Below are 13,269 nucleotides of genomic sequence, written 5' to 3' on the forward strand. Positions count from 1 at the left end.
GGACGGGCAACTCCTTTCTGTAAGTGGCCACAAAGGGTACATACGGATTCTAAAGTTTGGATGCATTTCCAAAGTAGAGGTATTTGTAATTTAATTTCCCCCCTTTAAATCACAGGACAGGATACTTCAGAGAATCTGCTGGATATGAAAGATTTCATTCTAAGGAGGAGACAAATGCACACAACTTTGCCCATCCTTTGCAGGGCTCTATAAACCGACCCACATCTTCCCAGGGGTGGCTGGGGCATTGTAGGAACTTCTCTAGGTGGCTGCTACCTGCAGGGAGAGGTTCAAAGGCTTCCCAGACTCAGTTCCTCTCTGAGGGGTGGGCGCGATAATGCTGCCTCTGCCAATTCTTCATTAAAAAGCACTGTGGGAAAGAGTCCATCTTACTGAACGGAGCAGTTTCCTAGCGGCGTGGCGGCTGCGGGATTATTCCTTGAGATCTTAACGCAGCTATTTTCACAAATGGCAATCGTAATCACAGTGCTGAATCTGCCTCATTTAAGGGCCAGACAGGAAATTACATTTTTGGCAGAACCATCGGTGGCATTCCACTTTTTGAATCACAACATGGAAAATGATCAGCATGATTCAATTTATCTGAGAAATCTGAACCTGCGGCGGCACATAAGCCCAGATTGTTGTGGCAAAGCACTTTCTCCGACTCCTAGTTCCAGCTCCAGCTCTAGGAACTGGGCCCAGAGGGCTTGCCTTTGCTCCCGTTCCTGTGGCCGACTCCTCCCATGACTACAGGATCATTTTACCTCCTCCATCCCCTGGACAGGAAGTTATCTCTCCGCCCTGCCCTGGGGTATCCCTCTGTCTTGCTGTGATGCATCTCTCTGCAGTGCCTTGAGCTCCATGAGAGAAGAATTTATGTTCCTTGGGAGAGATGAAGAACAACGCCACGACACAAAGCTAATGTAAAACTATTTCTTTTCTTTATTGAAAATACATCTACACGGTAATGTTTCTCAGTCCACACCCGGGATGCGCGACTGTGCAGAGCCTGTGGTGGGCGGCTGAGAGAATCACACCTAGAGGACCTGGCACGTTAGTATAAAAAAGATCACACTGTGTAAACGAGTTAATTCGCCACGATTAATTTTGCTCGATTGGCGTCATAAAATGCCAGGCACGTGCATGGACTTTTGTAGCGCCCAGAGCAAAGAGCCTCAACAGTAAATGGTGACTCCCACCACTCTCTAATGTTAGCTCTTAGACGCGCAGAAGGCTTGGGAGCTATATAAAACGATCTCTAGTTGTCTATCAGAGAATGTATGCCTAGGTTTCCAGTCTGTTAGCATAATTAAGCCCATGTGTCATTGTTTCTTGGTCACAAACTTAAACACAGCTGGTGGTGTCCAACAGCTTCCACTTGACCCCGTGGGCGAGGCTATTCCTTAGGGGGTAAAAATTAATCTCCTCTAAACCTGGGAGCTGCTGGCTAGAAATGAATGCCCTCCCCCCAAGCCGCTTGCTTTCACTTGCAATGAAATTCCTTGACAGTGCCTACTTCATACCAATTCCTCGTCTACCACCTCACTCAGGGAACAGACAAAACACAATTACCACAAGCCCACTCCCGCAGGGGCTTAGGAATCATTTGGTACATGGAATTCCAACACAAAGAAATACCTTGTTTCTAAAGAAAAAAAAAATTTTTTTTTCAAAGAAGAGACCACCCATCCAGTTCACGGACCCCCATGAGAGAGCTCATTCAATTTCCTTCACATATCTAGGGCGTGACCTCATGTTTCGATATGCACACTGCCAGAGGGAATGAGTTTAAACTGGAGAGAAGAGGGTTCTTGGTTAAAACACAGATATTCTAAGGAACACCCCCCCACCTCTTTTTAACCTCACCTAGTCTCCTTTCCTTCCCCACTAGCTCTTTAGTGATCCATATTAAGACCACGCACATCCTGCTAGCTGCTAATCTTAACGTTTTATTTTCTAAAAGTCTCCAGTCAGGTGTATGTGACACTGCCTCCCCAGAGCAGGCCCTTCTTTTTGGGGAAAGTTGAAAAGAAGGGCGTGCGTATGGTGGGAAGAATTGGGCAGTCCCTCCACTCCTGGAATGAACGGCCTCCTCCCTGGGGGCTGACATAAGTGGTATTTTGGACAGGGACCTGGTGAGCTGCACAGGTTCCCCACCATGTTCACTCTCAACTAAACGTCCTTTCCCTATGTCTGGAGGAAGGATACTTGGTCCAGGCTGTCCCAAGGGAAAATGGAGGGCAGGCCTTCGATGGTGTCCGGATGTTGGTGCTAAAAGAAACCGTCAAGGGAACTCACTCATTTTACACTTGAAAGACACTGCGTCCTAGAGAAAAACCGGGGCTTGTTCAAGGCCACATGGCAACGTCACTGTATGCCTCTTCTCACACTGTGCTAGGTCTACATGTCCATTCCTGTGACTCAGACAATAAGGACCCAAGTCAGATTAAAAAAAGGGGGGGAACCCCCAAACTCTACCGTGCAACTGATCACTAATTTGAGAGTATGCTCATGTTTGAGATTCAAACTCATTGTGTTCTGAAGGGCTTTTAAATGTTCAAATTTGATTTAATGCCTTTGGCTCACTTTTTGTTTGACTCTATAACTTTGAAACAAACCCAAGTTCACATTTACAGTGCCATGTCAGGGTGTAATAGCTGATCATGAATGTTTTTAACCTCACGTATCTTAGAGGTAAGAACCGAAATGGTTTGGAAGTGAGGGATAAAAGCCAGACCCTTTGGCCACTGCACAATTCTCCCTTCTTTTTGGAGTCATACTTCCAATACTGCCACGAGTAAGGGGCTGGGGGAAACCGAGCTCAGGGGCTTACTGGAGAAAAGGGGTTGTCATGGGCTGGAAGCATCATATCGGTTGCGAATCCCTCGTGCTCAAGAAAGCCTTTCTTCCTGTTAGTCTACATCTTGGTCTCACTGTCCAGCGGTTTCTCATGCTCGTGCTCCTGGGCAATCAGCTGATAGGGTTTCTTCATTGCATTCTCCTCAATCACCGAGTTACCCATTTCCACATCCCGGTTCTTCAGTTCATGTCGAGACAGGTGCTCCACAATCCCAGCTCCAAGGGAGTCGCCCAGCACGTTGGTGGTGGTCCGGAGGCGGTCTCTGTGGGGAGGAACAGGGCAGAAGGAAACATAAGGCTCGGGTGGACCTGAGGTGACTCCAGCAGATGCTATGAATTGGTCGGCTGAGCACTTGGAAACATCTCATACGCCTCACCAGCTGTGCGGGTCGCACAGGAACACATACCTTGAGGATAAAACCAGTTGCCATGGGGACCCAAAGAAGAGGCTTCAAAACGTTCATGAAAAAAAAAAGGAACTCAAAGATGATGGCATTTCCCCATAAACTTTGTGCGGAGCCCTCACCTGTGTGCCAGAGTAGAACTGAGCTCTGTGGAGTTTCCAAGGGCTGCTTTACCTGAAGCACACCGTCAGGCCTTTCTTTCCAGGTGCCTCTGGGTGGACTCAAACCACCAACCTTCTGGTGAGTAGTCGAGGGCGTGAACAATTTACATCCCTCGGGGGCACCCTTACTAATAAAAATGAAAGCAAAAACTGGTTGTCAATCCTTGGATTCTGACTCCTGGTGACCCTGATTGATGAGCTGCTGCTAACCTGAAAGCGGACAGTGTGAAGCTACCTAGTCACTCTGCAGAAGAAAGGCCCGTGGTCAGCTTCCCTCAAGATGACAGCCAAGTCAACCCTATCACCTGATAGGCCATCCAGGTCAGGGCCATCCAGTTGATCCTGACTTACAGTAACCCTAGAGGACTGTGTAGAACTGTAGTTTCACAGCCCAACGAGGAACCACGCTGCCACCAGAGCTCCCATGGAGTAGAGATTAACTTTGTAACATGAGGGTGGGGGTGGGGGGGGCTTCATGGTACTCTCACAGCCATCGAGTAGATTCTGACTCATAGTGAGCTTATAAGGAACAGGAGAGAGCTGCCTCTGTGGATTTCTGATACTGTAACTCTTCAAGGGAAGAGAAAGCTTTGCCTTTCTCCTGAGAAGTGACTAGTGCAGGCGTCCTCAAACTACGGCCGAGGGCATTTATCCGGCCTTCCGAGTGTTTTTGCCCCATTCGTTTTTTTTACTTCAAAATAAGATATGTGCAGTGTGCATAGGAATTTGTTCATAGTTTTTTTTTAAACTATAGTGCGGCCCTCCAACGGGTCTGAGGGACAGTGAACTGGTCCTGTTTAAAAAGTCTGAGGACCCCTGGACTAGTGGCTTTGAACTGCTGACAGCTGTCCAGTGCGTAACCACTAAGACACCAGGGGCACTAGCCCTTTATAACAGCATCCAACATGAAACCCACTGCATCTCCAGGGCTCCTTCCATTTATGATTACTTTTTGGTTACTAGCTGTTAACTAGCTCCTGAAAGAAAAGTGGATCTGTGTTGGAAGCAGTAAGCATCCTTAGAGGCAAGGATGGCAAGACTTTGTCTTACCTAATTTGGATACTTTGTGTGGAGAGACCAGTCTCTGGAGAAGGACATCATGTTTGGTAAAGTGGAGGAGCAGTGAAAAAGAGGAAGGTCCTCATGGAGATGGATCGGCACAGTGGCTGCATCAATGGGCTCAGGCATGGGAACAATGTGAGGATGGCCCAGGACTGTGCAGTGTCTCATTCTGTTGTGCATAGGGTCCCTATGGGTTGGAGCTGACTCGATGGCACCTAACAACAACAGCTGTAAACCAAAGGAGTCCTGGTGACATAGTGGTTATCCATTGTGCTGTTAACTACAAGGTCAGCAGTTCAAAACCACCAGCTGTTCCTCTGGGAAAGATGGGACTTTGGACTCTGTAAAGTGGCACAGTTTCAGAAACTCACAGGGGCAGTTCTACCCTGTTCCATAAGGTGGCTATGAGTTGGCATCTACTCAATGGGAGTGCATTTGGTTTTAGAGAGCATTAAGAGTATGGAAGCACACTTCTGTTTATTTAACATTTCTCTTGGATTCTCTTTCCTATAATTTACTTTCTACTAAACAGATGATTCTGAAAGTATGATCAAGAAACCTCTAAAGGTCCCTGAGGTCACAATTATTTCCATAATACTAGGAAGATGCTATTTACCCTTATCTCATTCACTAGTGACTATGTAGTGAATTTTGAAAAGACTGAATGTATATCTTAAAGGGTTGAATGCAGAAGCCGCTGGGAGACTCCAGCTATCTTGCAGGAAGCTGGACACAGGGATTGACAAACATTTATAATGATGCCATTCCTTCCACCAATTTTTTGGCTCAATGTTATTTATTTTTTTGAAAAATTTTATTCATGTTAACATGCAACCTATTTATGATGGTAGCTTTTAAAAGAATTTAAAATTAACCAACTCACTGAAATAACAACTTTTTGGATGCTTCCAATATTTTTGAGTGGACAGGGTTGTGAGACCAAAAACAGTGCCTAGCACAATGCTATGAGTGTGCTCAGTTACTCGGGTGTGGACTGTGGGTGAGAGAGTGTGGGTGTTTGCATTTCTTCCTGAGAGCACTCCTGGGAGGTCCAAGACCTTGCCACCCCCATTTGAGAGAGGAGGAAACCGGGGTAGTTGGGACACCTGTCCAGTGTCACACAGGCTCAGGATGGATGGAAACATCCACCCATCCGCATGGGTGCCCCACCCACAGCTCCGGGAGCACAGTGCCAGGCTGGGCAGATGAGAACTGTGCCTTCAGGTTATTGAGATTGTGAATCATGATAGAAGCGATCTACCTTCTTCTTTCTCTTTTGGAGTGATGGGGGGTGTTTGAATCGCTGATATTTTGGTTAGCCGCCCAATGCTTAGCCTGCAGCGCCACCATGGATCCTCCCAAGGTCTTTCGCTCTAGTCACGTCAGAGCCTCGGGTTGGGGGAGAGGGCAGAGAGGGGCGGCCCCTAGACTGCAGGGTGCCAAGGTGCTCAGGGCCCAATGCTCTGAACCTTCCCTACAGCAAAGGGCGGTCCGCTTCTTCCACTGCCTGTCTGCCTGGGCGCATCCTGCAGCCGTGCGCCTCTGGGATGGGGGGAGAACCGCAGGGAGCGGCCGCAGCCGCAGCCTCATGGGAGGCCCTCCTGCCATCTGTCCCTGCCACTATCCGGCCGTAGGATGCAACCCAGAACCGGCCCAGCTGATTTATGTCGGCTTGGCAGACAGGAGGGAGAGGTGTCACAGCCAGATGTGCCCGGGGTGGGGGTGGGTGCTCATGGGGAGTGGGAGCCCCGTTAGGGCCAGGGAGCAGGAAATGAGGACAATTCCATTCCGGGCAAGCTGGCCCTCTTCTGTTTGGCAGGCACAGCTGGCCCGCCTGGTGCCCAGAGTGACTGCGGCCCCGGGGCCAGCGTGCCGGGCGGGCGCAGCGCGTGGGACTCACAGGAACCAGTCCACGGCGATGATGAGCGTGATGTCGTCCGTGGGCAGCCCCACCGAGGTCAGCACGATGACCATGGTGACCAGGCCGGCCTGAGGGATCCCTGCAGCCCCAATGCTGGCAGCGGTGGCGGTGATGCTGTTGAAGGAAGGATGACGTCAGAAGCATTTTCGCAAAACCTCCCCAAACAGAGAGACTTCCCGGCACACAGGCTCCCGGCGGCGCCAAGGACGGTCCTGGCGTGTTAACTCCTAGCGGAGGTGCTTTGGAAAAAACGCAAATGAAAATTTAAAAACATGACTGAGCTCAGGCTCACACTCCGCGGATACTTACCAAGCACTTGCTAGTGTCAGGACCCTGATGGTGCCGTGGGTTACAGGTTGGGCTGCTAACCATAACGTCACTGGTTCGAAACCTCCAGAAGCTCCGCAGTAAAGACTTGGAAACCCAGAGGCAGTTCTACCCTATCCTCCCTAGGTGTTGGAATCGACTCGATGGCAGTGATGTTTTTAAATTTTATTACTACGTGTTGTCTGATATGCTAAGCCAGGCTCTGCTTATTCGACCCTCACAACAACCCCTATTAAGTTGTTTTTATTATTTTAGTCATTTTTTTACATGATGAAACTGGTGATTGTAATTTTTCCTGTATAAAGTATAGGGCAAGGTCTTGAATGCTACATTTCTTTCTCATAAGTCACCTATCCAAGTGGAAGTTTGGAAAGCTATTGGGTTTGTATGATCAATGTGGTCAGAGGGAAAAAATAAAATGTATGATTTCAAAAGTATAATGATTTGTGAACAATGTTTTGCATACACACACAGATTTATGGAGGTAGTGTTGACCTGGTTTGCAAGGTACTAAACTTTAACATTTAGTTGAATCTGGGACTTGGTCTGTGAAACATTTAATTGATAAAGTGTGAGGAGAACATAAAACCATTTCATAAAGAGTAAAGCACCACACGGATATGTCAATTTTGGGACAAAGCCATCCGTCTGTGGCTGAGACTCCTTTGAAGGTTCTTATCTTATCGAGTCCTAGAATTTCTAGCTGTTGCATGAGGGGCCTTCAAAAAAGCTTGTGGGAAAATCCTGAGATGTTTTTGTTCCATCAACTTGTCGAATGGCCATCCAGAACAGACTACATTTCCCAGCATCCCTTGCAGCTTAGACTAAATTCTGACCATGTCAGGAACCTTGATGTGTCATGGTGAAGCATTCGGTTACTAACAGGAGAAATCAGTGGTTCAAACTCCCCATCCACCTGGGGATCTTCTTCCATAAGGATCACACACACAAACCAAGCTCATCAAGTTGATCTGACTCATATCGACCCAAGGATTCAATAGGGCAGGGTAGAACTGCCCCTGTGGGTTTTTGAGCCTTTAAATCTGTACAGGGGTAGACAGACTCATCTTTCTCCTGTGGAGTGTCTGGTGGATTTGTAGCACTGACATTTTGGTTAGCAGATCAGTGCATAACCCATTACACCAACCAGGGCTCACAAAACCCTGTGGGGAAGTTATACATTATCCTCTAGGGTCCCAACACACAGCAATATCAGTGAGACTTCAGTGGAAGTGACTGAACAACCTGCATCCTGTTGTAAAAATCTCAACTTAAAAAATATACAGATATAAATATACAAATAGGACAATTTTCATAATAAAATGTGGAACTACATAATAAAGGGTTTGACTTGATTTCTAAAATAAGCTGTCTCAAAGGGTTATCAAGGTCTGGCTTAACTGTGAGGAATAAAGTCCTCACAATAAGCACACTTACTTATATACTTATACTTGTTTTGGATCATATTTGAGCATAGTTGCTGTCTACAAGCAAAAAAGGGAGATTCTATTCTTAGATGCACATGGTTGTGCAGGGGCGAGTGCTGGAAGGGTGGGGAAGAAACTGGCATGAACCCCTGGCTGCTCTGGGGAAGGAAACTACAGATGGGGAAAGACCTGGGTGGGAGAATGACTTTTCCCTTGTTAGTGTGTGCTGTGGAGGGAAGACACCTCAAATACAGCAATAAAAAATCTCTCCACAGGAATCAAACTCTCAGCCAAATCTTGTTAAAGTTTGGTCATCTAAAAAGCGCAACCCAAAGAGAACAGGGGAGGCCAGTTGTTCAAGTGTACTTTCATTTTCTAATACTTGCAATAAAAGCGAATGGTATTTAAATATTAAAAAATGTGTAATCTTATATGGGGCCACGTGGACCCAGTTGCTTTAAAAGAGAACTATCTATATACTCCCTCTCTATCTCTTTTTGTTGCCACTTCTAAAAAAGAACAAGTCAGGTAGATTTGTAGATGGTATGATGATAGGTAAATCAATCAAATGGAAAATTGTATGACTCCATACATTTAAAAGTAATAAATTTAAAAGTAAAAGCCAGGGTATGCCTGCATAAAGAAGAATCTTCACAGAGCAAACCTAATTGGCAAGGACGGGAAGGAAGGGGGTGGGATAGTTTCAACTGTTGCTTCTTATGTTTCCTTCTATATTATTAGAATTTTGTCGCTAATGAGTGTGCACACGTGTCATTGAAGAAAAAAGAACCAAAAATATCCCAACTCCCAGAAAACAAAACTCTTCCCTCAAACTCCAACCTCCTGTTTGTGTGTGATCCCCTTTCCACCAGTTTCTTCACCAATCTCCGACCACCATCTTGTCTTTTAAAGTCATCCCCAAGAACAATACGGTGCAGGACTCTTTCCTCCTACCTGATGGTGATAATCTGTCCAAAGTTCAGCTCAAAGTTGTTGACCTGAGCGATGAAAATGGCAGCCAAGGCCTCATAGAGGGCAGTGCCGTCCATGTTAATGGTGGCCCCCACGGGGAGCACAAATCTGGTGACGCGCTTGTCCACGCCGATGTTCTCCTCCAGGCACTTGAAGGTGATGGGCAGGGTGGCGGAGCTGAAACAGTGAGACAGGTGGTGTCAGCTGGTGTCCTGGTAATCCCCACCCTGCCTGTGTGCATGGTCCCTTGGACAGAGAGGCTCTTCCCCTCCGAAGACCCAGCTTCAAGGAACCAAGCACTTGGAGACAGAGGGGAGCAGGCTCAGGAACAGTGTGCTTCCCTTACGGGGTCCAGTTGGTAGTTCTTTGGGGTTCCTCTGTGAAGTGGTGTAGCGGGTTAAATGATTGGCTGTTAACGGCAAGGTTGGCAGTTTGAACCCACCAGCCACTCCGAGGGAGAACGATGAGGCGGAAGGACTGTTCCATTGGAGATTTACAACCCAGGAAACCCAAATGCAGTTCTCCTCTGCTCTCGATGGCAGTGGGTTTGTTGGGAAGGCAGCACTTGTGACTATGACCCGTCACAATCGCCTGTGCCAAGTCACTTTGCCACTTTTCCTCAGGCAAATGTAACCTGGAAGAAGGAGGCGCTAATGGGCTTTTTCCCACGGCTGATTTCATTTGTGCCCCGTGGAAGAGTGTATAGTTGGTCCCTGTATCCCAAGTAGGTTTGAACAGCATCCTATACCCGAAAGGTTAAAACCCAAGACAAAATGCTCCCCCCTGCAACCAGCCTGGAGTTTCACCCAGGTGCAAACAGCGAGCAGCCTCTGCTGCAAACGGAAAGGCGGGTGGATTGATCCCATCAGAGACTCCTGGGAAGAAAGGCTTGGTGATCTGCAACTGGTTTGCATTCTGGTACCTCCAACCCACCAGGCTGGGAGTCAAAGTGAAATTCCAGATAAAGTGAACGGGAGCAATAAGCTGCACCTATAACCAACCCTACCTTGAGGAGGTTCCCAGAGCGGTGATGAGCGCCTGCAGCAAGCCTCCGATAAAAACCCAGGGGTTTTTGCGGGTGACCAAGAAGTAGAGAAGGGGCAGGACCACGACTGCATGAATGAGTAAGCCGATGATGACCGTCACCGTGTACATGGCAAGCTGCCCCCCGATCACTCCCATGTCTTCCATCTCCACAATTTTCCCTGCAATCAGGAAGAGGATACCCAGAGGGGCGTACCTATGGAGATAAAGACAGAGCACAACTGGAAGAGTACTTTCCAACAAGCTATTCATGATACAAACGTTACCCAATGATCGGAAAAGCGAGGCTTGATCTGCAAACCTTTCTGCCCCGGACACTGTTGCTGTGAGCTGCCCTGCCCAGCACCGTCCCCGTGACTGCTTGTTGTTCAGATGGTTGTGATAGAGTGTTCATTGGCAAGTAGGAAGCCAGGCCTTTCTTCCTAGTCTATCTTAGTTTGGGAGCTCTGCTGAAGCCTATGCGGCACCCCCCACAACACCAGTGACGGATGGGGACTGTGCAAGCGGCGGGGCAGGGATGGAATGTGGGCCTCTTGCATGGAAGGCAAGGACTCTACCACCAAGCCACCAATATTGGAGTTTCTTAAAACTGTGGGCTTCTGTTTAAATGTAAAGGTCCCCTGATTATTGTGGAATGAAGCGCTCCTTTCACTCACAATGTTTTCAGGACACGTTACTGCCCGCTCTCTTTGCTTTAAATCAGTGTCAAAAGGCAGATCCATATATTTCTTTTATTTATTTTTTCCTGGATAACTCTTCTTTCATTCATTACACCCAGGTCATTTTGGGGGCCTATCAGGTATCACCCCTTCTCCCTGCCTCCTGCTTCCCAGCGAGTGCCCAGAGAATCCTCTTGTAGCCTGAGTTCCACTTTAACTGCAGAGCCAATCAATGCCTTTGCAGTGTTTTCAATATGCAGCCGGCCTGCTTCTTGGAGGATCACTTTAATTAATTTTGTTTCCACATCCACATACCACTTACCATACAACTTAACATTATTCCAATCACCATGCATACTTAAGTACTCTGAGGGGAGATATTATGTGTGAGCACAAATGGAACGAGAATTCCACCTGCCATAAATAGCAGGCAGCCAGAGACTGAATTCAGAGCCATTAAAATGAGAAATGTGGTCATCTGTCCTACCACCGAGGAGCCCTGGTGGCTCAGTAGTTATGCATTAGGCTGCTAACTGCTAGTTCAGCAGTTCAAAACCCCTGCCCCCTGAGGAAGAAAGATGGGCCATTCTACTCCCAAAACAAGTTACAGGGACACTCACAGGGGCAGTTCTACCCTGTCCTACAGGGTCACTGTGAGTTGGCATTGACTCAATGGCAGTGAGTTCGGTTTTTGGTGAGTTTACTGCCATTAGCAGGCTAAGTCTTCTGATTGAGGCCATTATTATTCGCGGCTACTGTCACTTGCGACTTTTCCCTTGACAACTGGGCTGAGAAGGAGCATCTGAGAGATAGAACATGACTCGAACATATTGAAATAGTCCTGCTTTCCTAGGGAATGTCTTCCCTCCCCCGCCCCTCAACTCCCTTTACTTGACACGTTCAATGAACTCGGACCAAACTCATGCTACCCAAACCAGAGAAGCCGACTGCGCTGAAGGAGGAAGGTCTGCTGGGAACACCGAAGGACTTGATTCTAGTGGGAAAATATAATGCTTCTTTTTAAAAGCCCCTTTAAGACACAGGCCAGGAAATTATAGGAGTACCTGTTTTCAGCAACGCAATAACTCAAGCTCGAGTGTGTAGGCGCGGGTACGGCTAGCAGAGCTATATGTGAGGTTCATTCAGGGACTGTGAATGGGCTTCTTTCATAGCAGAGGTGAAAGGTGGAGGCGTTTAAATCATAGGAAGATAAATGTCCATTTTCGGCTCCGCTAGGATTTCAAGGGAGCCTTCCAAGCGGGGGCTCCTGTGGAGACCACAGTCTGCTCAGCCTTTGTGCCCAAGTTCATATCCATCTTGGATAAGCCTTTGGAAAATGGATTTCTCTGGGTTCTGCTGGTCATAATGACAAGGAGCATTTCTAATCACCTCCCAGCCATGTGTACACGCACACACACACACACACACACACACACACACACACACACAGCTTACTGCCATCAGAGGGAATGCTTCCTGCTGGGGAAAATGTACTTCACCAATCTCCGACCACCATCTTGTCTTTTAAAGTCATCCCCAAGAACAATACGGTGTAGGACTCTTTCCTCCTACCTGATGGTGATAATCTGTCCAAAGTTCAGCTCAAAGTTGTTGACCTGAGCGATGAAAATGGCAGCCAAGGCCTCATAGAGGGCAGTGCCGTCCATGTTAATGGTGGCCCCCACGGGGAGCACAAATCTGGTGACGCGCTTGTCCACGCCGATGTTCTCCTCCAGGCACTTGAAGGTGATGGGCAGGGTGGCGGAGCTGAAACAGTGAGACAGGTGGTGTCAGCTGGTGTCCTGGTAATCCCCACCCTGCCTGTGTGCATGGTCCCTTGGACAGAGAGGCTCTTCCCCTCCGAAGACCCAGCTTCAAGGAACCAAGCACTTGGAGACAGAGGGGAGCAGGCTCAGGAACAGTGTGCTTCCCTTACGGGGTCCAGTTGGTAGTTCTTTGGGGTTCCTCTGTGAAGTGGTGTAGCGGGTTAAATGATTGGCTGTTAACGGCAAGGTTGGCAGTTTGAACCCACCAGCCACTCCGAGGGAGAACGATGAGGCGGAAGGACTGTTCCATTGGAGATTTACAACCCAGGAAACCCAAATGCAGTTCTCCTCTGCTCTCGATGGCAGTGGGTTTGTTGGGAAGGCAGCACTTGTGACTATGACCCGTCACAATCGCCTGTGCCAAGTCACTTTGCCACTTTTCCTCAGGCAAATGTAACCTGGAAGAAGGAGGCGCTAATGGGCTTTTTCCCACGGCTGATTTCATTTGTGCCCCGTGGAAGAGTGTATAGTTGGTCCCTGTATCCCAAGTAGGTTTGAACAGCATCCTATACCCGAAAGGTTAAAACCCAAGACAAAATGCTCCCCCCTGCAACCAGCCTGGAGTTTCACCCAGGTGCAAACAGCGAGCAGCCTCTGCTGCAAA

The 13,269-nt window shown here is 48.0% G+C and overlaps 1 protein-coding gene across 2 annotated transcripts in view; it reads right to left on the reverse strand.

Moving 5' to 3' along the window:
* Positions 1–922: 922 nt before the first annotated feature.
* SLC1A3 (solute carrier family 1 member 3) overlaps positions 923–13,269 on the reverse strand; it is a 120,938-nt gene continuing 108,591 nt past the window's right edge. For both annotated transcript variants that reach the window (XM_045285116.1, XM_004698076.2), the window contains 4 exons: positions 10,143–10,376; positions 9,119–9,313; positions 6,390–6,524; positions 923–3,125 (listed from right to left, as the gene is read on the reverse strand). In XM_045285116.1, coding sequence (XP_045141051.1) covers positions 2,921–3,125; positions 6,390–6,524; positions 9,119–9,313; positions 10,143–10,376 — 769 coding nt within the window. In that variant the 3' untranslated portion in view covers positions 923–2,920. The remainder of the gene's footprint in view (positions 3,126–6,389; positions 6,525–9,118; positions 9,314–10,142; positions 10,377–13,269) is intronic.

This window comes from Echinops telfairi, unplaced genomic scaffold (assembly GCF_000313985.2).
Source record: "Echinops telfairi isolate 266 unplaced genomic scaffold, ASM31398v2 ScPeMD7_7469;HRSCAF=8507_1, whole genome shotgun sequence".
Taxonomy (NCBI): domain Eukaryota; kingdom Metazoa; phylum Chordata; class Mammalia; order Afrosoricida; family Tenrecidae; genus Echinops; species Echinops telfairi.